Source organism: Lagopus muta, unplaced genomic scaffold, assembly GCF_023343835.1.
Source record: "Lagopus muta isolate bLagMut1 unplaced genomic scaffold, bLagMut1 primary scaffold_210, whole genome shotgun sequence".
Lineage (NCBI taxonomy): Eukaryota > Metazoa > Chordata > Aves > Galliformes > Phasianidae > Lagopus > Lagopus muta.
In genome coordinates this window covers 7743-34190 of record NW_026040250.1, presented here as the reverse complement: position 1 = coordinate 34190, position 26448 = coordinate 7743, and the positions used below count along the sequence as shown (strand labels likewise).

General features: G+C 58.6%; 1 protein-coding gene across 1 annotated transcript; it reads left to right on the top strand.

Annotated features, from left to right (window-relative positions):
- Window positions 1-15: 15 nt before the first annotated feature.
- On the top strand, window positions 16-25625 carry TUFM (Tu translation elongation factor, mitochondrial). Its single transcript, XM_048933047.1, is given in 11 exon segments — window positions 16-1401; window positions 5047-5151; window positions 7641-7805; window positions 11925-12057; window positions 15445-15549; window positions 18532-18611; window positions 18613-18684; window positions 21991-22110; window positions 24347-24382; window positions 24384-24422; window positions 24424-25625. Coding segments are annotated over 11 exon segments (2226 nt in total). The 5' UTR covers window positions 16-129; the 3' UTR covers window positions 24523-25625.
- Window positions 25626-26448: the final 823 nt, after the last annotated feature.

Sequence of the window (26448 nt, the reverse complement as noted above, 5' to 3'; positions counted from 1 at the left end):
GTCTTTCAGCCCCAAATCTGCTCCTATGGGCCCCAAATCCGCTCCTATGGGTCCCAAATCTGCTCCTATGGGCCCCAATTCTGCTCCTATGGGCCCCAATTCTGCTCCTATGGCCCCAATTCTGCTCCTATGGGCCCCAATTCTGCTCCTATGGCCCCAATTCTGCTCCTATGGGCCCCAATTCTGCTCCTATGGCCCCAATTCTGCTCCCATGGGTCCCAAATCCGCTCCTATGGGCCCCAAAGCTGCTCCTTTTGGACCCAACTCTCCTTTTGGCCCCAATTCTGCTCCTACGGGCCCCAAAGCTGCTCCTATGGGCCCCAATTCTGCTCCTATGGGCCCCAAATCCGCTCCTATGGGCCCCAAAGCTGCTCCTATAGGCCTCAGTTGGGGTCTTTCAGCCCCAGTTCTGCTCCTTATGGACCCAATTCTGCTCCTATAGGTCCCAAATCCACTCCTATAGGTCCCAAATCCACTTCTATAGGCCCCAAATCCGCTCCTATGGGCCCCAAATCCGCTCTTATAGGTCCCAAATCTGCTCCTTTTGGTCCCAATTCTGCTCCTATGGGCCCCAAATCTGATCCTATGGGCCCCAAATCCGCTCCTATGGGCCCCAATTCTGCTCCTATGGGCCCCAAATCTGCTCCTATGGGCCCCAAATCCGCTCCTATGGGCCCCAAAGCTGCTCCTATGGGCCCCAATTCTGCTCCTATGGGACCCAATTCTGCTCCTTTAGGCCTCAGTTGGGGTCTTTCAGCCCCAATTCTGCTCCTTTCAGCCCCAATTCTGCTCCTATGGCCCCAATTCTGCTCCTATAGGTCCCAAATCCACTCCTATAGGTCCCAAATCCACTTCTATAGGCCCCAAAGCTGCTCCTATGGGCCCCAAATCCGCTCCTATGGGCCCCAAATCTGCTCCTATGGGCCCCAAATCCGCTCCTATGGGCCCCAAATCTGCTCCTTTAGGCCTCAGTTGGGGGTCTTTCAGCCCCAAATCTGCTCCTATGGGCCCCAAATCTGCTCCTTTTGGACCCAAATCCGCTCCTATGGCCCCAATTCTGCTCCTATGGGCCCCAAATCCGCTCCTATGGGCCCCAAATCTGCTCCTATGGGCCCCAAAGCTGCTCCTATGGGCCCCAATTCTGCTCCTATGGGCCCCAAAGCTGCTCCTATGGGCCCCAATTCTGCTCCTATGGGCCCCAAATCTGTTCCTATGGGCCCCAAATCTGTTCCTATGGGCCCCAAATCCGCTCCTATGGGCCCCAAAGCTGCTCCTATGGGCCCCAAATCTGCTCCTATGGGCCCCAATTCTGCCCCTTTTGCCCCAATTCTGCCCCTTCTGGCCCCAATTCTGCTCCACTACGCGCACACCGACTGCCCTGGGCACGCCGACTACGTCAAGGTCTGACCCACAGCCACCCCACATCCCAGCCTATGGGCCCCAAATCGCTCCTATGGGCCCCAAAGCTGCTCCTATGGGCCCAATTCTGCTCCTATGGGCCCCAAAGCTGCTCCTTTTAGACCCAATTTTCCTCCTTTTGGTCTCACTAGGGGTCTTTCAGCCCCAATTCTGCTCCTTTTGCCCCAATTCTGCTCCTTTCAGCCCCAATTCTGCTCCTATAGGTCCCAAATCCACTTCTATAAGCCCCAAATCCACTCCTATGGGCCCCAAATCCGCTCCTATAGGCCCCAAATCCGCTCCTATGGGCCCCAAAGCTGCTCCTATGGGCCCCAATTCTGCTCCTTTAGGCCTCAGTTGGGGTCTTTCAGCCCCAATTCTGCTCCTTATGGACCCAAATCCGCTCCTATGGGCCCCAAATCCGCTCCTATGGGCCCCAATTCTGCTCCTATGGCCCCAATTCTGCTCCTATGGCCCCAAAGCTGCTCCTATGGGCCCCAAATCCGCTCCTATGGGCCCCAGTTCTGCTCCTATGGGCCCCAAATCCGCTCCTATGGGCCCCAAAGCTGCTCCTTATGGCCTCAGTTGGGGTCTTTCAGCCCCAATTCTGCTCCTTATGGACCCAAATCCGCTCCTATGGGCCCCAAAGCTGCTCCTTTAGGCCTCAGTTGGGGTCTTTCAGCCCCAATTCTGCTCCTATGGGCCCCAAATCTGCTCCTATGGGCCCCAAATCCGCTCCTATGGGCCCCAAATCCGCTCCTATGGGCCCCAAATCCACTCCTATAGGCCCCAAAGCTGCTCCTTTTGCACCCAATTCTGCCCCTTTAGGCCTCAGTTGGGGTCTTTCAGCCCCAAATCCGCTCCTATGGGCCCCAATTCTGCTCCTATGGGACCCAAATCCACTCCTATGGGCCCCAAATCCGCTCCTATGGGCCCCAAAGCTGCTCCTATGGGCCCCAATTCTGCTCCTATGGGACCCAATTCTGCTCCTTTAGGCCTCCGTTGGGGTCTTTCAGCCCCAATTCTGCTCCTTTCAGCCCCAATTCTGCTCCTATGGCCCCAATTCTGCTCCTATAGGTCCCAAATCCACTCCTATAGGTCCCAAATCCACTTCTATAGGCCCCAAATCCGCTCCTATGGGCCCCAATTCTGCTCCTATGGCCCCAAATCTGATCCTATGGGCCCCAATTCTGCTCCTATGGGCCCCAAAGCTGCTCCTTTTGGACCCAGTTCTGCTCCTATAGGTCCCAAATCCGCTCCTATGGGCCCCAATTCTGTTCCTTATGGCCCCAAAGCTGCTCCTTTTGGCCCCAATTCTGCTCCTATGGGCCCCAAATCCGCTCCTATAGGCCCCAAATCCGCTCCTATGGGCCCCAATTCTGCTCCTATGGGCCCCAAAGCTGCTCCTTATGGCCTCAGTTGGGGTCTTTCAGCCCCAATTCTGCTCCTTATGGACCCAAATCCGCTCCTATGGGCCCCAAATCCGCTCCTTTAGGCCCCAATTCTGCTCCTATGGCCCCAAATCCGCTCCTATGGGCCCCCATATCCGCTCCTTTAGGCCCCAGTTCTGCTCCTATGGCCCCAAATCCGCTCCTATGGGCCCCAAATCCGCTCCTTTAGGCCCCAATTCTGCTCCTATGGCCCCAAATCCGCTCCTATGGGCCCCAAATCCGCTCCTATGGGCCCCAAATCCGCTCCTATAGGCCCCAATTCTGCTCCTATGGGCCCCAAAGCTGCTCCTTTAGGCCTCAGTTGGGGTCTTTCAGCCCCAATTCTGCTCCATTCAGCCCCAATTCTGCTCCTATGGGCCCCAATTCTGCTCCTATAGGTCCCAAATCCACTCCTATAGGTCCCAAATCCACTTCTATAGGCCCCAATTCTGCTCCTATGGGCCCCAATTCTGCTCCTATGGCCCCAAAGCTGCTCCTTATGGCCCCAAAGCTGCTCCTTTCAGCCCCAATTCTGCTCCTTTTGGACCCAAATCCGCTCCTATGGCCCCAAAGCTGCTCCTATGGGCCCCAAAGCTGCTCCTATGGGTCCCAAAGCTGCTCCTATGGGCCCCAAATCTGCTCCTTTTGCACCCAACTCTGCTCCTATGGGCCCCAAATCCGCTCCTATGGCCCCAAATCTGCTCCTATGGGCCCCAAAGCTGCTCCTATGGGCCCCAATTCTGCTCCTATGGGCCCCAATTCTGCCCCTTTTGCCCCAATTCTGCCCCTTCTGGCCCCAATTCTGCTCCACTACGCGCACACCGACTGCCCTGGGCACGCCGACTACGTCAAGGTCTCACCCACAGCCACCCCAAATCCCAGCCTATGGGCCCCAAATCCAAGCCTATGGGCCCCAAATCCGCTCCTATGGGCCCCAAAAGCTGCTCCTATGGGCCCCAATTCTGCTCCTATGGGCCCCAAAGCTGCTCCTATGGGTCCCAATTCTGCTCCTATGGGCCCAATTCTGCTCCTATGGGCCCCAATTCTGCTCCTATGGGCCCCAAATCCGCTCCTATGGGCCCCAAATCTGCTCCTATGGGCCCCAAAGCTGCTCCTATGGGCCCCAATTCTGCTCCTTTAGGCCTCAGTTGGGGTCTTTCAGCCCCAATTCTGCTCCATTCAGCCCCAATTCTGCTCCTTTCAGCCCCAATTCTGCTCCTTTTGGACCCAATTCTGCTCCCATGGGCCCCAAATCCGCTCCCATGGGTCCCAATTCTGCTCCTATGGGCCCCAATTCTGCTCCTATGGGCCCCAATTCTGTTCCTTTCAGCCCCAATTCTGCTCCTTTTGGACTCAATTGGGGGCCATTGCCACCCCATATCCCCCCATAATCCTTCCATATCCCCCCATATCTCCCCATATCCCCCCATATCCACCCCATAACCCCCCCATATCCCCCCATATCCACCCCATATCCCCCCACATCCCCCCATATCCCCCCATATCTCCCCATATCCCCCTACATCCCCCCCATATCCACCCCCTATCCACCCCATATCCCCCCCATATCCCCCCCATATCCCCCATATCCATCCCATATCCCCCCATATCCCCCCACATCCCCCCCTCTCACCCCATATCCCCCCATATCCCCCCATATCCCCCCACATCCCCCCCATATCCACCCCATATCCCCCCATAACCCCCCCATCCCCCCACATCCCCCCATATCCACCCCATATCCCCCCATAATCCTTCCATATCCCCCCATATCACCCCATATCCACCCCATAACCCCCCCATATCACCCCATATCCCCCCCATATCCACCCCATATCCCCCCCATATCCCCCCATATCCACCCCATATCCCCCCATATCCCCCCACATCCCCCCCATATCCCCCCACATCTCCCCATATCCCCCCACATCCACCCCATATCCCCCTATATCCCCCCCATATCCCGCCATAATCTTTCCATATCCCCCCATATCCACCCCATAACCGCCCCATATCCCCCCATAGCCCCCACATCCCCCCATATCCCCCCATATCCCCCCACATCCCCCCCATATCCCCCCCTATCCACCCCATATCCACCCACATCCCCCCATATCCACCCCACATCCCCCCCATATCCCCCCACAACCCCCCCCACCCCCCCCCCCCTGCGTTTCTCCCCTCCATGTTTGCCCCCCATCCCCTCTTTTGGCCCCAGAATATGATCACAGGCACGGCCCCCCTGGACGGCTGCATTCTGGTGGTGGCGGCCACCGATGGGCAAATGCCTCAGACCAGGGAGCATCTGCTGCTGGCCAGGCAGGTGAGCTGGGGGGGGATATGGGGTGGATATGGGGTGATATGGGGAGGATATGGGGGGGATATGGGGTGATATGGGGTGGATATGGGGGGAAATGGGGGGATATGGGGGGATATGGGGGGATATGGAGTGATATGGGGGGATATGGGGGGATATGGGGTGATATGGGGTGATATGGGGAGCATATGGGGTGATATGGGGTGATATGGGGGGATATGGGGTGAGAGGGGGGGATAGGGGGGGATATGGGGTGATATGGGGGGATATGGGGTGGATATGGGGGGATATGGGGGGATATGGGGTGATATGGGGGGGATAGGGGGTGATATGGGGTGAGAGGGGGGCATATGGGGCGATGTGGGGTGGATATGGGGGGATAGGGGGGGATATGGGGTGGATAGGGGGGGATATGGGGGGATATGGGGGGATATGGGGTGGATATGGGGGGATATGGGGTGACATGGGTGGATATGGAGTGATATGGGGTGATAGGGGGTGATATGGGGGTATATGGGGGATATGGGGGGATATGGGGGGGATGTGGGGTGCATATGGGGGGATATGGGGGGATATGGGGTGATATGGGGTGATATGGGGAGATATGGGGTGGATATGGGGTGGATAGGGGGCGATGTGGGGTGGATATGGGGGGATATGGAGGGGATTTGGGGGGATATGGGGGATATGGGGTGGCTATGGGGGGATATGGGGGGATATGGGGGGTGGGTATAGGGGAATATGGGTTGATAGGGGGGATATGGGGTGATATGGGGGAATATGGGGGGATATGGGGGGCTATGGGGTGGATATGGGGTGAGAGGGGGGAATATGAGGCGATATGGGGGGATATGGGGGGATACGGGGTGATATGGGGGGATATGGGGGGGATATGGGGGGGTTATGGGGTGGATCTGCCCCCCACCCTTACATCCCCGCCCCAACTTGTGGGGCAGGTCAGAATGCAGCACGTGCCCCCCCAGCCCCACTTCTGCCCCCCCCAGCCCCACTTCTGCCCCCCCCAGCCCCACTTCTGCCCCCCCCAGCCCCACTTCTGCCCCCCCAGCCCCACTTCTGCACCCCCCAGCCCCACTTCTGCCCCCCCAGCCCCACTTCTGCCCCCCAGCCCCACTTCTGCACCCCCCAGCCCCACTTTTTTCCCCCCCAGCCCCCATTTCTGCCCCCCCAGCCCCACTTCTGCCCCCCCCAGCCCCACTTCTGCCCCCCCCAGCCCCACTTTTCCCCCCCCAGCCCCACTCCCCCACCCCCCCCTCTCCCCCCCAGCCCCACTTTTCTCCCCCCCAGCCCCACTTCTGCACCCCCCAGCCCCACTTCTCTCCCCCCCAGCCCCACTTTTCCCCCCCATCCCCACTCCCCCACCCCCCCCCATCTCTGCCCCCCATCCCCACTTTTCCCCCCCCTCTCTGCCCCCCAGCCCCATTTCTGCCCACCCATCCTCACATTTTCCCCCCCATCCCCACATTTTCCCCCCCATCCCCACTCCCCCACCCCCCAGCCCCACATTTTCCCCCCCAGCCCCATTCCCCCACCCCACCCCTCTGCCCCCCAGCCCCACATTTCCCCCCCCATTCCCCCACCCCCCCCCAGCCCCACATTTTCCCCCCCAGCCCCACTCCCCCACCCCCCCCATCTCTGCCCTCCCCAGCCCCACTTCCCCCCCCCCCAGCCCCACTTTTCCCCCCCCTCTGCCCCCCATCCCCACTTTTCACCCCCCAGCCCCACTTTTAACCCCTAGCCCCACTCCCCATCCCCCCCATCTCTGCCCCCCATCCCCACATTTCCCCCCCCATTCCCCCACCCCCCCCCAGCCCCACTTTTCCCCCCCAGCCCCACTCCCCCACCCCCCGCTCTGCCCCCCATCCCCACTTCTCCCCCCCCTCTCTGCCCCCCAGCCCCATTCCTCCACCCCCCCATCCCCACTTTTCCCCCCCATCCCCACTCCCCACCCCCCATTTCTGCCCACCCATCCCCACTTTTCCCCCCCCCCCAGCCCCACTTTTCCCCCCCATCCCCACTCCCCCCACCCCCCCCTCTCCCCCCCAGCCCCACTTCTCTCCCCCCCAGCCCCACTTTTCCCCCCCCAGCCCCACTTCTCTCCCCTCCAACCCCATTTCTGCCCCCTCCAGCCCCACTTTTCCCCCCCCATCCCCATTCCCCCACCCCCCCAGACCCACTTTCCCCCCTCAGCCCCACTTTTCTCCCCCCCAGCCCCATTTCTCCCCCCATCCCCACTTCTCTCCCCCCCCCAGCCCCACTTCTGCTCCCCCCAGCCCCACTTTTCTCCCCCCAGCCCCCATTCCCCCCATTCCCCCCAGCCCCATTTCTGCCCCCCCAGCCCCACTTTTCCCCCCCATCCCCACTCCCCCATCCCCCCCAGCCCCACATTTTCCCCCCCCAGCCCCACTTTTCCCCCCCATCCCCACTCCCCACCCCCCATCTCTGCCCCCCACCCTCACCCCCCACTTGTGGGGCAGGTCGGGGTGCAGCACGTGGTCGTGTACCTGAACAAAGCGGACGCCGTGTCGGATCCGGAGCTGCTGCCCCTGGTGGAGCTGGAGCTGCGCGAGCTGCTGGCAGAGCTGGGCTACGATGGAGAGGGGACCCCGGTCATCGCTGGGTCTGCGCTGTGCGCCCTGCAGGTGGGGGGCTGCCCCATAGAGACCCATAGGGACCCATAGAGACCCATAGAGACCCATAGGGACCCATAGGGACCCCATAGAGACCCATAGGGACCCATAGGGACCCCATAGAGACCCCATAGAGACCCATAGGGACCCATAGAGACCCATAGAGACCCCATAGAGACCCATAGAGACCCATTGAGTTCCATTGGGATCCATAGAAGCCCATAGAGATCCATGGAGACCCATGGAAGCATCAGCCCCATGGCTGCCCCATAGAGACCCATAGGGACCCATAGAGACCCATAGGGACCCATAGAGACCCATGCAGACCCATAGCTGCCCCATAGAGCCCCATGTAGAGCCATCAGGAGCTGCTGGCAGAGCTGGGCTACGATGCAGAGGGGACCCCGGTCATCGCTGGGTCTGCGCTGTGCGCCCTGCAGGTGGGGGGCTGCCCCATAGAGACCCCATGGCTGCCCCATAGAGACCCATAGAGACCCATAGGGACCCATAGGGACCCATAGAGACCCATAGGGACCCATAGAGACCCATAGGGACCCATAGAGACCCCATAGAGACCCATAGGGACCCATAGAGACCCATAGGGACCCATAGGGACCCATAGGGACACATGGAGACCCATAGAGACCCATAGAGACCCATAGAGACAAATAGAGACCCCATAGAGACAAATAGAGACCCCATAGAGACCCATAGAGACCCATAGGGACCCATAGAGACCCATAGAGACCCATAGAGACCCATAGGGACACATAGGGACACATGGAGACCCATAGAGACCCATAGGGACCCATAGGGACCTATAGGGACCCATAGAGACCCATAGGGACCCATAGAGACCCATAGAACCCCATAGAGACCCATAGAGACCCCATAGAGACCCATAGGGACCCATAGAGACCCATAGAGACACATAGAGACCCCATGGAGACCCATAGAGACCCCATAGGGACCCATAGAGACCCATAGAGACCCATAGGGACCCATGGAGACCCCATAGAGACCCATAGAGACCCATAGAGACCCATGGAGACCCATAGAGACCCATAGGGACCCATAGGGACCCATAGAGACACATAGAGACCCATAGGGACCCATAGAGACCCCTAGAGACCCATAGAGACCCATAGAGACGCATTGAGACCCATAGAGACCCATAGAGACCCATAGAGACCCATAGGGACCCATAGGGACCCATAGAGACCCATAGAGACCCATAGGGACCCATAGAGACCCATAGGGACCCATAGAGACCCATAGAGACCCATAGGGACCCATAGGGACCCATAGAGACCCATAGGGACCCATAGGGACCCATAGAGACCCATAGGGACCCATAGAGACCCATAGAGACCCATAGGGACCCATAGAGACCCATAGAGACCCATAGGGACCCATAGGGACCCATAGAGACCCATAGAGACCCATAGGGACCCATAGAGACCCATAGGGACCCATAGGGACACATAGAGACCCATGGAGACCCATAGAGACCCATAGGGACCCATAGGGACCCATAGGGACCCACAGGGACACATAGAGACCCCATAGAGACCCATACGGACCCATAGAGACGCATGGAGACCCCCATGCACGCCCCATAGAGACCCATAGAGACCCATAGCGACCCATAGAGACCCCATAGAGACCCATAGAGACCCATAGAGACCCATGGAGACCAATAGGTACCCATAGGGACCCCATAGGGACCCATAGAGACACATAGAGACCCATAGAGACCCATAGAGACCCATAGAGATTCATGGAGACCCTTAGAGACCCCATAGGAACCAAAGAGACCCCATAGAGACCCCATAGAGGCCCCATAGATTCCCAGAGCTGCCCCAAATCCACCCCATAAGGAACCCATAGAGACCCCATAGGGACACCATAAGGATCCCATGGATACCCCATAGCCACCCCATAGCCGCCCCCATTTCCCCTATAGGGCCGTGACCCCATAGCTGACCCCATGACCCCACATCTGACCCCATGACCCCATATCTGACCCCATGACCCCACATCTGACCCCATGACCCCATATCTGACCCCATGACCCCACATCTGACCCCATATCTGACCCCATGACCCCATATCTGACCCCATGACCCCACATCTGACCCCACATCTGACCCCATGACCCCATATCTGACCCCATGACCCCATAGCTGACCCCGTATCTGACCCCATGACCCCATATCTGACCCCATGACCCCACATCTGACCCCATATCTGACCCCATGACCCCATATCTGACCCCATGACCCCACATCTGACCCCACATCTGACCCCATGACCCCATATCTGACCCCATGACCCCATAGCTGACCCCGTATCTGACCCCATGACCCCATATCTGACCCTATGACCCCATAGCTGACCCTATGACCCCATAGCTGACCCCATGACCCCATATCTGACCCAATGACCCCATAGCTGACCCCATGACCCCATGACCCCACATCTGACCCCATTTCCCCTATAGGCCATGACCCCATATCTGACCCCATGACCCCACATCTGACCCCATTTCCCTATAGGGCCGTGACCCCATATCTGACCCCATGACCCCATATCTGACCCCATTTCCCCATAGGGCCGTGACCCCATATCTGACCCCATGACCCCACATCTGACCCCATGACCCCATATCTGACCCCATGACCCCACATCTGACCCCATTTCCCCTAAAAGGCCCCATATCTGACCCCATGACCCCGTATCTGACCCCATGACCCCATATCTGACCCCATGACCCCACATCTGACCCCATTTCCCCTATAGGACCGTGACCCCATATCTGACCCCATGACCCCATAGGTGACCCCATGACCCCATATCTGACCCTATGACCCCATAGCTGACCCCATGACCCCATAGCTGACCCCATAGCTGACCCCATATCTGACCCTACGACTCCATGTCTGACCCTATGACCCCATAGCTGACCCCATGACCCCATAGCTGACCCCATGACCCCATAGCTGACCCCATAGCTGACCCCATGACCCCATATCTGACCCCATGACCCCATATCTGACCCCATGACCCCACATCTGACCCCATGACCCCATATCTGACCGCATGACCCCTTATCTGACCCCACATCTGCCCCCATTTCCCTATAGGGCCGTGACCCCATATCTGACCCTATGACCCCATATCTGACCCCATGACTCCATATCTGACCCCATTTCCCCTATAGGGCTGTGACCCCATATCTGACCCCATTTCCCCTATATTGCCGTGACCCCATATCTGACCCTATGACCCCATATCTGTCCCCATGACCCCATAGCTGACCCCATGACCCCATATCTAACCCCATATCTGACCTCATGACCCCACATCTGACCCCATGACCCCATATCTGACCCCATATCTGACCCCATGACCCCATATCTGTCCCCATGACCCCATATCTGACCCCATGACCCCATATCTGTCCCCATGACCCCATAGCTGACCCCATGACCCCACATCTGACCCCACATCTGCCCCCATTTCCCTCTAGGGCCGTGACCCCATATCTGACCCCATGACCCCATATCTGACCCCATGACCCCATAGCTGACCCCATATCTGACTCCATGACCCCATATCTGACCCCATGACCACATATCTGACCCTATGACCCCACATCTGACCCCATGACCCCACATCTGACCCCATGACCCCATATCTGACCCCATGACCCCATAGCTGACCCCATGACCCCAAATCTGACCCCACATCTGCCCCCATTTCCTTTTAGGGCCGTGACCCCATATCTGACCCCATATCTGACCCCATGACCCCATATCTGACCCTATGACCCCATAGCTGACCCTATGACCCCATAGCTGACCCCATGACCCCATAGCTGACCCCATGACCCCATATCTGACTCCATATCTGACCCCATATCTGACCCCACATCTGACCCCATGACCCCATATCTGACCCCATGACCCCATAGCTGACCCCATGACCCCACATCTGCCCCCATTTCCCTATAGGGCCGTGACCCCACATCTGACCCCATGACCCCACATCTGACCCCATGACCCCATATCTGACCCCATGACCCCATGACCCCACATCTGACCCCACATCTGCCCCATTTCCCTATAGGGCCGTGACCCCGCTCTGGGTCGGGATTCGGTTCTGCAGCTGCTGGACGCCGTTGATCAGCACATCCCACTGCCGCCACGAGACCTGGAGCGGCCCTTCCTGATGCCCATCGAGGGCGTGCACTCCATCCCCGGTGCTGCCCCATAGCTGCCCCATAGCTGCCCCATAGCTGCCCCATAGCGGCCCCATACAGACCCCATAGAGACCCATAGAGACCGCATGAAGTCCCATAGAGAAACATAGGGATTCCATAGAGACCAATAGAGACCCATAGGGACCTCATAGAGGCCCCATAGAGACCCCATAGCTGCCCCATAGCTGCCCCATAGATCCCCCATACAGACCCATTGAAATCCCATTGAGATCCATTGAGACCCATAGGGACCCCATAGAGACACATAGAGACCCATAGAGACCCATAGGGACCCATAGAGACCCCATAGAGACCCATAGAGACCCCATGAAGTCCCATAGAGAAACATAGGGACCCCATAGAGACCCATAGAGACCCATAGGGAGCCATAGAGACCCATAGGGACCCATAGGGACCCATAGAGACCCATAGAGACCCCATAGAGACCCCATAGGGACCCCATAGAGACCCCGTAAGTGTCTCATAGAGATCCCATAACCCCATAGGGATCCCATAGGGAACCATAGGGACTCATAGAGACAAATAGAGACCCGTAGAGACCCATAGGGACCTGGCAGAGACCCCATAGAGACCCCATAGCTGCCCCATAGCTGCCCCATAGATCCCCCATACAGACCCCATAGAGACCCCATAGCTGCCCCATAGCTGCCCCATAGATCCCCCATACAGACCCCATTGAAATCCCATTGAGATCCATTGAGACCCATGCAGACCCCATAGAGATACATAGAGACTCTATAGGGACCCCATAGAGACCCCATAGCTGCCCCATAGCTGCCCCATAGCTGCCCCATAGCGGCTCCATAGAGACCCCATAGCAACCCCATTGAAATCCCATTGAAGTCCATTGAGACCCATAGGGACCCCATAGGGACCCATAGAAACTCATAGAGACCCATAGAGACCCCATAGAGACCCATAGGGACCCATAGAGACCCATAGAGACCCATAGGGACCCATAGAGACCCCATAAGTGTCCCATAGGGACCCCATAGAGACCCATAGAGACCCATAGAGACCCATAGAGACCCATAGAGACCCCATAGAGACCCCATAGGGACCCATAGGGAGCCATAGAGACCCCATAGTGGCCCCATAGGGATCCCATAGGGAACCATACGGACCTGGAGCGGCCCTTCCTGATGCCCATCGAGGGCGTGCACTCCATCCCCGGTGCTGCCCCATAGCTGCCCCATAGCTGCCCCATAGCTGCCCCATAGCGGCCCCGTACAGACCCCATAGAGACCCCATACAGACCCATAGAGACCGCATGAAGTCCCATAGAAAAACATAGGGACTCCATAGAGACCCATAGACACCCATAGAGACCCATAGAGACCCAATAGGGACCCATAGGGATCCATAGCGACCGATAGGGACCCATAGGTACCCCATAGAGACCCATAGAGACCCCATGCAGACCCACAGGGACCCCATAGAGACCCATAGAGACCCTTAGAAACCCCATAGGGACCCCATAGAGACCCATAGGGACCCATAGGGACCCATAGAGACCCCATAGAGACCCATAGAGACCCCATAGGGACCCCATAGAGACCCCATAGAGACCCATAGAGACCCCATAGTGGCCCCATAGCGGCCCCATAGCGACCCCATAGAAATCCCATTGAGACCCATTGAGACCAATAGAGTCCCCATAGGGACCCCATAGAGACACATAGGGACCCCATAGAGACCCCATAGCTGCCCCAAAGCTGCCCCATACAGACCCCATAGCAGCCCCATAGTAGCCCCATAGTGGCCCCATAGCGGCCCCATAGCGACCCCATAGAAATCCCATTGAGACCCATTGAGACCAATAGAGTCCCCATAGGGACCCCATAGGGACACATAGAGACACATAGGGACCCCATAGGGACCCCGCAGAGACCCCATAGAGACCCCATAGCTGCCCCATAGCTGCCCCATAGTGGCTCCATAGAGACCTCATAGCAACTCCATAGAAATCCCATTGAGATCCATTGAGACCCATAGGGACCCCATAGGGACCCATAGAGACCCATAGAGACCCATAGGGACCCATAGGGAGCCATAGAGACCCCATAGTGGCCCCATAGGGATCCCATAGGGAACCATACAGACCTGGAGCGGCCCTTCCTGATGCCCATCGAGGGCGTGCACTCCATCCCCGGTGCTGCCCCATAGCTGCCCCATAGCTGCCCCATAGCGGCCCCATACAGACCCCATAAGTGTCCCATAGGGATCCCATAACCCCATAGGGATCCCATAGGGAACCATAGGGACTCATAGAGACAAATGGAGACCCGTAGAGACCCATAGAGACCCGGCAGAGACCCCATAGAGACCCCATAGCTGCCCCATAGCTGCCCCATAGCGGCCCCATAGAGACCCCATAGCAACCCCCTAGAAATCCCATTGAGATCCTTTGAGACCCATAGGGACCCCACAGGGACCCATAGAGACTCATAGAGACCCTATAGGGCCCCATAGAGACCCATAGAGACCCCATAGGGACCCATAGAGACCCATAAAGACCCATAGCTGACCCACAGGGACCCATAGAGACCCATAGGGACCCATAGGGACCCATAGGGACCCATAGAGACCCATAGAGACCCCATAGAAATCCCATTGAGATCCATTGAGACCCATAGGGATCCCATAGGGAACCATACAGACCTGGAGCGGCCCTTCCTGATGCCCATCGAGGGCGTGCACTCCATCCCCGGTGCTGCCCCATAGCTGCCCCATAGCTGCCCCATAGCTGCCCCATAGCTGCCCCATAGCTGCCCCATAGCGACCCCATACAGACCCCATAAGTGTCCCATAGCGACCCCATAACCCCATAGGGATCCCATAGGGAACCATAGGGACTCATAGAGACAAATAGAGACCCGTAGAGACCCATAGAGACCCATAGAGGCCCATAAAGACCCATAGGGACCCATAGAGACCCATAGAGACCCATAGGGACCCATAGAGACCCATAGAGACCCCATAAGTGTCCCATAGGGACCCCATAGAGACCCCATTGAGATCCCATAAAGCCCCATAGAGACCCCATAGGGACCCCATAGAGACCCATAGAGACCCATAGAGACCCCATAGGGACCCCATAGAGACCCCATAGCTGCCCCATAGCTGCCCCATAGCTGCCCCATAGCGGCTCCATAGAGACCCCATAGCAACCCCATTGAAATCCCATTGAGGTCCATTGAGACCCATAGGGACCCCATAGGGACCCATAGAAACTCATAGAGACCCATAGAGACCCATAGAGACCCATAGGGACCCATAGAGACCCATAGAGACCCATAGTGACCCATAGAGCCCCCCAGCTCCCCTAGATCTCTATGGTCTCTGACTCTCTGCTGCCCCCTGCAGGCCGCGGCACGGTGGTGACCGGCACGGTGGAGCGCGGCGCCGTCAGCAAAGGAGATGAATGCGAACTGCGGGGCTACGGCCGCGTGCTCAAGACTGTCGTCACCGGTCAGTGCTGCCCCATGGCTGCCCCATGGCTGCCCCATAGATACCGCATAGCTGCCCCATAGCTGCCCCATAGCTGCCCCATAGCTGCCCCATAGATATCCCATAGCTGCCCCATAGCTGCCCCATAGTTGCCCCATGGCTGCCCCATAGATACCGCATAGCTGCCCCATAGATACCCCATAGATACCCCATAGCTGCCCCATAGCTGCCCCATAGCTGCCCCATGGCTGCCCCATAGATACCGCATAGCTGCCCCATAGCTGCCCCATAGATATCCCATAGCTGCCCCGTAACTGCCCCATGGATGCCCCATAGCCGCCTTATGGATGCCCCATAGCTGCCCCATAGCTGCCCTATAGGTACCCCATAGCCGCCCCATAGCTGCCCCATGGATGCCCCATGGCTGCCCCTATACCACCCATGTGATTCCATAGCACCCCACGTGACCCCATGTGACCCCATAGCACCCCATGTGACCCCAACGTGACCCCATGTGACCCCATGTGACCCCATAGCACCCTGTACCGACCCCATAGCACCCCATAGCACCCCATACCAACCCCATAGCACCCCATATGACCCCATAGCACCACATGTGACCCCATGTGACCCCATGTGACCCCACGTGACCCCATAGCACCCCATGTGACCCCATAGCACCCCATGTGACCCCACGTGACCCCATGTGACCCCATAGCACCCCATGTGACCCCCTAGCACCCCATAGCACCCCATACCAACCCCATAGCACCCCATGTGACCCCATAGCACCCCATGTGACCCCATAGCACCACATGTGACCCCATAGCACCCTGTACCGACCCCATAGCACCCCATGTGACCCCATAGCACCCAATAGCACCCCATGTGACCCCATAGCACCCCATAGCACCCCATGTGACCCCACGTGACCCCATAGCACCCCACTTGACCCCATAGCACCCCGTACCGACCCCATGTGACCCCATAGCACCCCATCCCGACCCCATGTGACCCCACGTGACCCCATGTGACCCCATAGCACCCCATGTGACCCCATAGCACGCCATAGCACCCCGTACCGACCCCATAGCACCCCATGTGACCCCATGTGACCCCATAGCACCCCATACCAACCCCATGTGACCCCACGTGACCCCATATGACCCCATAGCACCCCACGTGACCCCATACCACCCCATGTGACCCCATAGCACCCCATAGCACCCCACTTGACCCCATAGCACCCCACATGACCCCATAGCACCCCATAGCACCCCACTTGACCCCATAGCACCCCACATGACCCCATATGACCCCATAGCACCCCACGTGACCCCATAGCACCCTGTACCGACCCCACGTGACCCCACGTGACCCCGTAGCACCCCATAGCACCCCATAGCACCCCATCCTGACCCCATGTGACCCCATAGCACCCTGGACCAACCCCATAGCACCCCACGTGACCCCACGTGACCCCATGTGACCCCATAGCACCCCATTCCGACCCCATAGCACCCCATGTGACCCCATAGCACCCCGTACCGATCCTACGTGACCCCACGTGACCCCATAGCACCCCATAGCACCCCATAGGGCCCCTATAACCACCCCCATCTGACCCCATAGCACTCCATGTGACCCCATAGCACCCAACGTGACCCCATGTGACCCCATGTGACCCCATAGCACCCTGTACCGACCCCATAGCACCCCATGTGACCCCATGTGACCCCATAGCACCCCGTACCGACCCTACGTGACCCCACGTGACCCCATGTGACCCCATAGCACCCCATTCCGACCCCATAGCACCCCATGTGACCCCATAGCACACCGTACCGACCCTACGTGACCCCACGTGACCCCATGTGACCCCATAGCACCCCATTCCGACCCCATAGCACCCCATGTGACCCCATAGCACCCCATGTGACCCCATGTGACCCCATAGCACCCCATAGCACCCCATAGCACCCCATGTGACCCCATAGCACCCTGTACCAACCCCATGTGATCCCACGTGACCCCATGTGACCCCACGTGACCCCATGTGACCCCATAGCACCCTGTACCAACCCCATGTGACCCCATGTGACCCCATGTGACCCCATAGCACCCCATGTGACCCCACATGACCCCATACTGACCCCATAGCACCCAATGTGACCCCATAGCACCCCATGTGACCCCACGTGACCCCATGTGACCCCACGTGACCCCACATGACCCCATAGCACCCTGTACCAACCCCACATCACGCCTTGTCACCCCATAGCACCACATGTGACCCCATAGCACCCCATACCGACCCCACGTGACCCCATGTGACCCCACGTGACCCCACGTGACCCCATAGCACCCCATGTGACCCCATAGCACCCCATCCTGACCCCATGTGACCCCATAGCACCCCATAGCATCCCGTACCGACCCCATAGCACCCAATGTGACCCCATAGCACCCCGTACCAACCCCATATCACCCCACGTGACCCCATAGCACCACATACTGACCCCATAGCACCCAATGTGACCCCATAGCACCCCATACCGACCCCATAGCACCCAATGTGACCCCATAGCACCCCATGCCGACCCCATAGCACCCAATGTGACCCCATAGCACCCCATGTGACCCCATAGCACCCCATACCAACACAATAGCACCCCATGTGACCCCATAGCACCCCATGCAACCCCATAGCACCCTGTACCAACCCCATATCACCCCACGTGACCCCACGTGACCCCACATGACCCCATGTGACCCCACATGACCCCATGTGACCCCATATCACCCCATACCGACCCCATAGCACCCCGTACCGACCCCATAGCACCCAATGTGACCCCACATGACCCCATGTGACCCCATGTGACCCCATAGCACCCCATGTGACCCCATAGCACCCTGTACCAATCCCACGTGACCCCATGTGACCCCACGTGACCCCACGTGACCCCACATGACCCCATACCCCCCCCCCCCCCATGGTAGGCCTGGAGACGTTCCATAAGAGCCTGAGCCGGGCCGAAGCCGGGGACAACGTGGGAGCTCTGCTGAGGGGGCTGAGGAGGGGAGGACGTCAGGAGGGGGATGGTGATGGGGGCACCGGGGGTCCTGAGGGACCACCGCAAGGTGCAGGCGCAGGTAAGGGGGCGAGGGGTCGGTTGTGGGGTTATGGGGTCACCTATGGGGTCATGGGGGCGGTTATGGGGTCAGTTATGGGGTTATGGGGTCACCTATGGGGTCATGGGGTCGGTTATGGGGTGATGAGGATGGTGATGGGGGCACCGGGGGTCCTGAGGGACCACCGCAAGGTGCAGGCGCAGGTAAGGGGGCGAGGGGTCACCTATGGGGTCATGGGGTCACCTATGGGGTCATGGGGGCGGTTATGGGGTCGGTTGTGGGGTTATGGGGTCATGGGGTCGGCACCGTGCTGCGGCCTGCAGGGGGCGGTAGAGAGTCACTGTGGGGGCAATATGGGGTTATGGGGTCGGTTATGGGGTTGGTTATGGGGTTATGGGGTCGGTTATGGGGTCATGGGGTCATGGGGGCGGTTATGGGGTCAGTTATGGGGGTATGGGGTCAGTTATGGGGTCATGGGGTCGGTTATGGGGTGATGAGGATGGTGATGGGGGCACCGGGGGTCCTGAGGGACCACCGCAAGGTGCAGGCGCAGGTAAGGGGGCGAGGGGTCGGTTGTGGGGTCATGGGGTCACCTATGGGGTCATGGGGGCAGTTATGGGGTCATGGGGTCATCTGTGGGGTCACCTATAGGGTTGTGGGGTCGGTTGTTGGGTTCTGGTGTCGGCACTGTGCTGGGCCTGCAGGGGGCGGTAGGGAGTCACTATGGGGGCAATACGGGGTTATGAGGTCAGTTATGGGGTTATGGGGACAGTTATGGGGTCAGTTATGGGGTCATGGGGTCGGTTATGAGGTTATGGGGTGATGGGGTTGGTTATGGGGTCAGTTATGGGGGTATGGGGTTCTGGGGTCGGGCCCTATGCTGTAGCCTGCAGGGGGCAGTAGGGAGTCACTATGGGGGCAGTATGGGGTTAGCGGGTTGGTTATGGGGTCAGTTGTGGGGTTATGGGGTCACCTATGGGGTCATGGGGTCACCTGTGGGGTCATGGGGTCACCTATGGGGTCAGTTGTGGGGTTATGGGGTCGGTTATGGGGTTATGGAGTCAGCACTGTGCTGTGGCCTGCAGGGGGCGGTAGGGAGTCACTATGGGGGCAATATGGGGTTATGAGGTCAGTTATGGGGTTATGGGGACAGTTATGGGGTCATGGGGTCGGTTATGAGGTTAATGGGGTCATGGGGGCGGTTATGGGGTTATGGGGTCACTTATGGGGTCATGGGGGCGGTTATGGGGTTATGGGGTCAGCACTGTGCTGTGGCCACAGGGGGCGGTAGGGAGTCACTATGGGGGCAATATGGGGTCATGGGGGCGGTTATGGGGTCACCTATGGGGTCATGGGGTCGGTTATGGGGTCATGGGGGCGGTTATGGGGTCACCTATGGGGTTATGGGGTCAGTTATGGGGTTATGGGGTCAGTTATGGGGTTATGGGGTCACTTATGGGGTTGTGGGGTCTCTTATGGGGTTATGGGGTCGGTTATGGGGTCATGGGGTCACCTATGGGGTCATGGGGTCGGTTATGGGGTCATGGGGGCGGTTATGGGGTCACCTATGGGGTTATGGGGTCAGTTATGGGGTTATGGGGTCTCTTATGGGGTTGTGGGGTCGGTTCTGGGGTCATGGGGTCACTTATGGGGTCATGGGGTTGGTTTTGGGCTCATGGGCTTGTTCTGTCCCTCTGTCCATCTGTCCGTCCATCTGTCCATCCATCCATCCCTCCCTCCATCCTCCCTCCATCCGTCTGTCTGTCCATCTGTCCGTCCATCCATCCCTCCATCCATCCATCCATCCGTCTGTCCATCCGTCCGTCTGTCTGTCCATCTGTCCATCCATCCCTCCATCCCTCCATCCGTCCATCTGTCCATCCATCCATCCATCCCTCCAACCATCCATCCCTCCGTCCCTCCATCCATCCATCCATCCGTCTGTCCATCTGTCCGTCCCTCCATGCATCCATCATCCGTCTGTCCATCCGTCCATCTGTCCATCCGTCTGTCCATCTGTCTGTCCATCCATCCCTCCTTCATCCCTCCATCCCTCCGTCCATCCATCCATCCGTCCGTCTGTCCATCCATCCATCCATCCATCCATCTGTCCGTCCATCCCTCCCTGCATCCATCCATCCATCCATCCATCTGTCCGTCCATCCATCCCTCCATCCGTCTGTCTGTCCATCCATCCCTCCATCCCTCCATCCATCCATTCGTCTGTCCATCCGTCCGTCTGTCCATCTGTCCATCTATCCATTCATCCCTCCCTGCATCCATCCATCCATCCATCCATCCATCCGTCTGTCTGTCCATCCATCCCTCCATCCATCCCTCTCTCCATCCATCCCTCCATCCGTCCGTCCGTCTGTCCATCTATCCGTCTGTCCATCTGTCTGTCCATCCATCCCTCCATCCGTCCGTCCATCCCTCCATCCATCCATCCGTCTGTCCATCTGTCCGCCCGTCCGTCTGTCCATCTGTCTGTCCATCCCTCCATCCCTCCATCTGTCCATCTGTCCATCTGTCCATCCATCCCTCCATCCATCCCTCCATCCGTCCGTCTGTCCATCTGTCCGTCCATCCCTCCTTCCCTCCGTCCATCCATCCATCCATCCATCCATCCGTCTGTCCGTCCATCCATCCATCTGTCCGTCCGTCTGTCCATCCATCCATTCATCCATCCGTCTGTCCATCCTCCATCCATCCCTCCGTCCATCCATCCATCCGTCTGTCCATCCCTCCATCCATCCATCCATCCTCCATTCATCCATCTGTCTGTCCATCCATCTGTCCATCCGTCCATTCCCTCTTCCATCCATCCATCCTTCCGTCCATCTGTCCGTCCATCCATCCATCCATCTGTCCATCCGTCCGCCTGTCTGTCCATCTGTCTGTCCATCCATCCATCACCCATCCATCCATCCGTCTGTCCATCCATCCGTCTGTCCATCCGTCCGTCTGTCCATCCGTCCGTCTGTCCATCTGTCCCCTACATCCATCCATCCCTCCATCCCTCCATCCATCCCTCCATCCGTCCCTCTGTCCCTCTGTCCCTCTGTCCATCTGTCCCTCCGTCCGTCCATCCCTCCATCCATCCCTCCCTCTGTCCCTCTGTCCGTCCCTCTGTCCGTCCCTCTGTCCGTCCATCCGTCCCTCTGTCCCTCTGTCCGTCCCCCTGTCCATCTGTCCATCTGTCTGTCCATCCCTCCTTCCCTCCGTCCATCCGTCCATCCATCATCCATCCCTCCATCCATCTGTCCCTCCGTCCCTCTGTCCCTCCGTCCCTCCGTCCCCCTGTCCGTCCGTTCCGTCCGTCCGCAGGTCTACGTGCTGAGCGCTCAGGAAGGCGGTCGCCACAAACCCTTTGTGTCGCACTTCAGCCCCGTCGTTTTCTCCTACACCTGGGACATCGCCGCCAGGGTGCTGCTGCCGCCCGGAAAGGTGCTGCCCCATAGCGCCCCATAGCGACCCATAGCGACCCATAGCGACCCATAGCGACCCATAGCGACCCATGGCTGCCCCATAGCGACCCATAGCGACCCATAGCGACCCATGGCTGCCCCATAGCTGCCCCATAGCGACCCATAGCGACCCATAGCGACCCATAGCGACCCATAGAGACCCCATGGCTGCCCTATAGCTGCCCCATAGCGCCCCATAGCGACCCATGGCTGCCCCCATAGCGCCCCATAGCGACCCATGGCTGCCCCATAGCGACCCATGGCTGCCCATAGCGACCCATGGCTGCCCCATAGCTGCCCCATAGCGACCCATGGCTGCCCATAGCTGCCCCATAGTGCCCCATAGAGACCCCATAGCTGCCCCATAGCGACCCATAGCGACCCCATAGCGACCCATAGAGACCCATGGCTGCCCCATAGCGGACCCATGGCTGCCCCATAGCTGCCCCATAGCGACCCATGGCTGCCCCATAGCGACCCATAGAGACCCATAGCTGCCCTATAGATGACCCATTGGCTGCCCCATAGCGACCCATGGCTGCCCCATAGCGCCCCATAGAGACCCATGGCTGCCCCATAGCGACCCATAGCGACCCATAGCGACCCATGGCTGCCCCATAGCGACCCATGGCTGCCCCATAGCGCCCCATAGAGACCCATGGCTGCCCCATAGCGACCCATAGCGACCCATAGCGACCCATAGAGACCCATGGCTGCCCCATAGCGGACCCATGGCTGCCCCATAGCTGCCCCATAGCGACCCATGGCTGCCCCATAGCGCCCCATAGCGCCCCATAGAGACCCATAGCTGCCCTATAGATGACCCATGGCTGCTCCATAGCGACCCATAGCTGCCCCATAGCACCCCATAGCAACCCATGGCTGCCCCATAGCGCCCCATAGCGACCCATAGAGACCCATAGCGACCCAGTGGCTGCCCATAGAGACCCCATAGCGACCCATAGCGACCCATGGCTGCCCCATAGCAACCCATAGCGCCCCATGGCTGCCCCATAGTGACCCATAGCAACACATGGCTGCCCCATAGCTGCCCCATAGTGCCCCATAGAGACCCCATAGCTGCCCCATAGCGCCCCATAGCTGCCCTATAGAGACCCCATAGCTGCCCCACAGCTGCCCCATAGCGACCCATAGCGACCCATAGCTGCCCCATAGCGACCCATAGCAACCCATGGCTGCCCCATAGCGACCCATAGAGACCCATAGCTGCCCTATAGATGACCCATAGCTGCCCCATAGCGCCCCATAGAGACCCATGGCTGCCCCATAGAGACCCCATAGCGACCCATAGCGACCCATAGCTGCCCCATAGCTGCCCCATAGAGACCCCATAGCGACCCATAGCGACCCATAGCTGCCCCATAGCTGCCCCATAGAGACCCCATAGCGACCCATAGCTGCCCCATAGAGACCCCATAGCTGCCCCCACGGCTGCCCCATGGCTGCCCCATAGCGCCCATAGCAACCCATGGCTGCCCCATAGCGACCCATAGTGACCCATAGAGACCCCATGGGCTGCCCCATAGCGCCCCATAGCTGCCCCATAGCAACCCATAGCGACCCATAGCGCCCCATAGCGCCCCATAGCAACCCATGGCTGCCCCATAGCTGCCCCATAGCCGCCCCATAGCTGCCCCACGGCTGCCCCCTAGCTGCCCCATGGATGCCCTATAGCTGCCCTATAGCGCCCCATAGCTGCCCCATAGCTGCCCCATGGCTGCCCCATAGCTGCCCCATAGCTGCCCCATGGCTGCCCCATAGCTGCCCTATAGATGCCCCACGGCTGCCCCATAGCTGCCCCATAGAGACCCCATAGATACCCCATAGCTGCCCTATAGATAACCCATAGCTGCCCCACGGCTGCCCTATAGATGACCCATGGCTGCCCCATAGCTGCCCTATAGATACCCCATAGCTGCCCCATGGCTGCCCCATATCCACCCCATATCCCCCCCCATCACCCCATAACCTCCCCATATCCCCCCCCCTCCCTGCCCCATATCCCCCCATATTCCCCCATAACCCCCCCACATCCCCCCCCACATCCCGCCCCATCACCCCATATCCCCCCACATCCCCCCATATCCCCCCATACCCCCCCATATTCCCCCATATCCCCCCCATATCCACCCTCCATCACCCCATATCTCCCCATAACCCCCCCCCATCCCCCCCCCCCAAATCCCTCCCCATAGGAGCTGGTGATGCCAGGCGAGGACACGACGCTGGAGGCTGCTGCTGCGGCAGCCGATGGTGGTGGAGGAGGGGCAAGCGCTTCACCCTGCGCGACGGCTCGCGAACCATCGGCACCGGCGTCGTCACGGCGACGCTGACCCCCAGCGCCGAGGAAGAGGAGGCCTCCTGGGGCTGAGCCTGTCACGACGCTCTATCGCGATAGCGCCCCCCCCCCCCACCCCTTCCCCCCACCCCCCTGGACACCGGGAAGGGCTTCGGTCGTGATGCGAGGCGCAACGGTGCTGGCTATCGCGATATATCGCCAATATCGCAGCGAATGTCGTGACGGCAGCGGCGAGTGTCACGATATATCGCGATATATCGCAGCAAATATGATGGCGGCGGCGAATGTTGCGATATATCGTGAATATCGCAGCGAATATCGTGACGGTGGCAGCGAGTGTCGCGATATATCACGATATATTGCACCAAATATCGTGACGGCGGCAGCGAGTGTCGCGATATATCGCGAATATTGTGATGGCAGCGGCGAGTGTCACGATAAATCGTGAATATCACAGTGAATATTGTGACTGCGGCGGCGAGTGTCGTGATATATCGCGATATATCGCAGCAAATACCGTGACGGTGGCAGCGAGTGTCGCGATATATCACGATATATTGCACCGAATATCGTGACGGCGGCGGCGAGTGTCGCGATATATTGTGAATATCTCACTGAATATCGTGACAGCGGCGGCGAGTGTCGCGATATATCGCAAATATCGCAGCGAATATCGTGACGGCGACAGCGAGTGTCGCGATATATCGCGAATATCAACTGAATATCGTGACGGTGGCAGTGAGTGTCGCGATATATCACGAATATCGCAGCGAATATCGTGACAGCAGCAGCGAGTGTCGCGATAGCGGCGCCCAATATTGCAAAGTGGGCAGCCAGTGTCGCGATAGCGGCGCACAGTGTCGCGATGGTGGCGCCCAAATATCGTGATACTGGGCAGCAATACGGTGATAGGGGCGATAGATGTCGCGATAGCGGCGCCAAATGTTGTGATATTGGCCCCTGTCGCGACGGTGATGCTGCCTGGGGCTCCATTGCGATACGGGGACGCTGTCGTGACAGGGCAGAACGGTGCTGACTGTTGCGACATGGGCACCAAAATATCGTGATAGCGTCACCAAGTATCGCGATACAGATGCTGCGATATTGACGACCAATGGGGGGGGGGTTGATGTGGGACCGGTGACGGTAGCGCAATAAAGACACTGGAACTGTGGAATGTCACGATATGTCACGATATCAACAGCTATCGCGATACCAAGAGCCACAGCAGCAACCATCGCCATGTCGGCACCAACTTCTATGATCCCAGCACCCAAATGGCGCCAACTATTGTGATATTAACACCCACTATCGCGATATGAACATCCAAAAGCACCAACTGTCGCAATATCGACACCCACTAATCGCGATATGAACATCCAAACCGCCAACTATCACGACACTTGAGTGCATCCAACGTGACATCGGCCCAACTATCGCGATCCCAACCCCCCACATGGTGCCGACTATCGCGATATCGACACCCACTATCGTGATATGAACATCCAAAAGCACCAACTGTCGCGATATCGACACCAACTATCGCGATACAAAGACCCAAAAGCACCAACTATCGCGATATCGACACCATCGCGATATGAAGACCTAAAAGCACCAACTGTCGTGATATCGACAACCCAACTATCGCGATATGAAGATCCAAAAGCACCAACTTATCGCGATATCGACACCCACTATCGTGATATGAAGACCCAAAAGCACCATCGCGATATCGACACCATCGCGATATGAAGACTCCAAAAGCACCCACTATCGCGATATCGACACCAACTATCGCGATATGAAGACCCAAAAGCACCAACTATCGCGATATGGACACCCACTATCGCGATACGGACACCCTCTATCGCGACATGACCCCAAAAAGTGCCGTTTCCTCCTCCCCCCCTCCAAGCTGAGCTCTGCGGTTTTTCTTCCTTATTTTTATTCTCCTTCGCGTTTTTCCACTTTTTTCAGCTTTTTTCCTCCTTTTTTTTT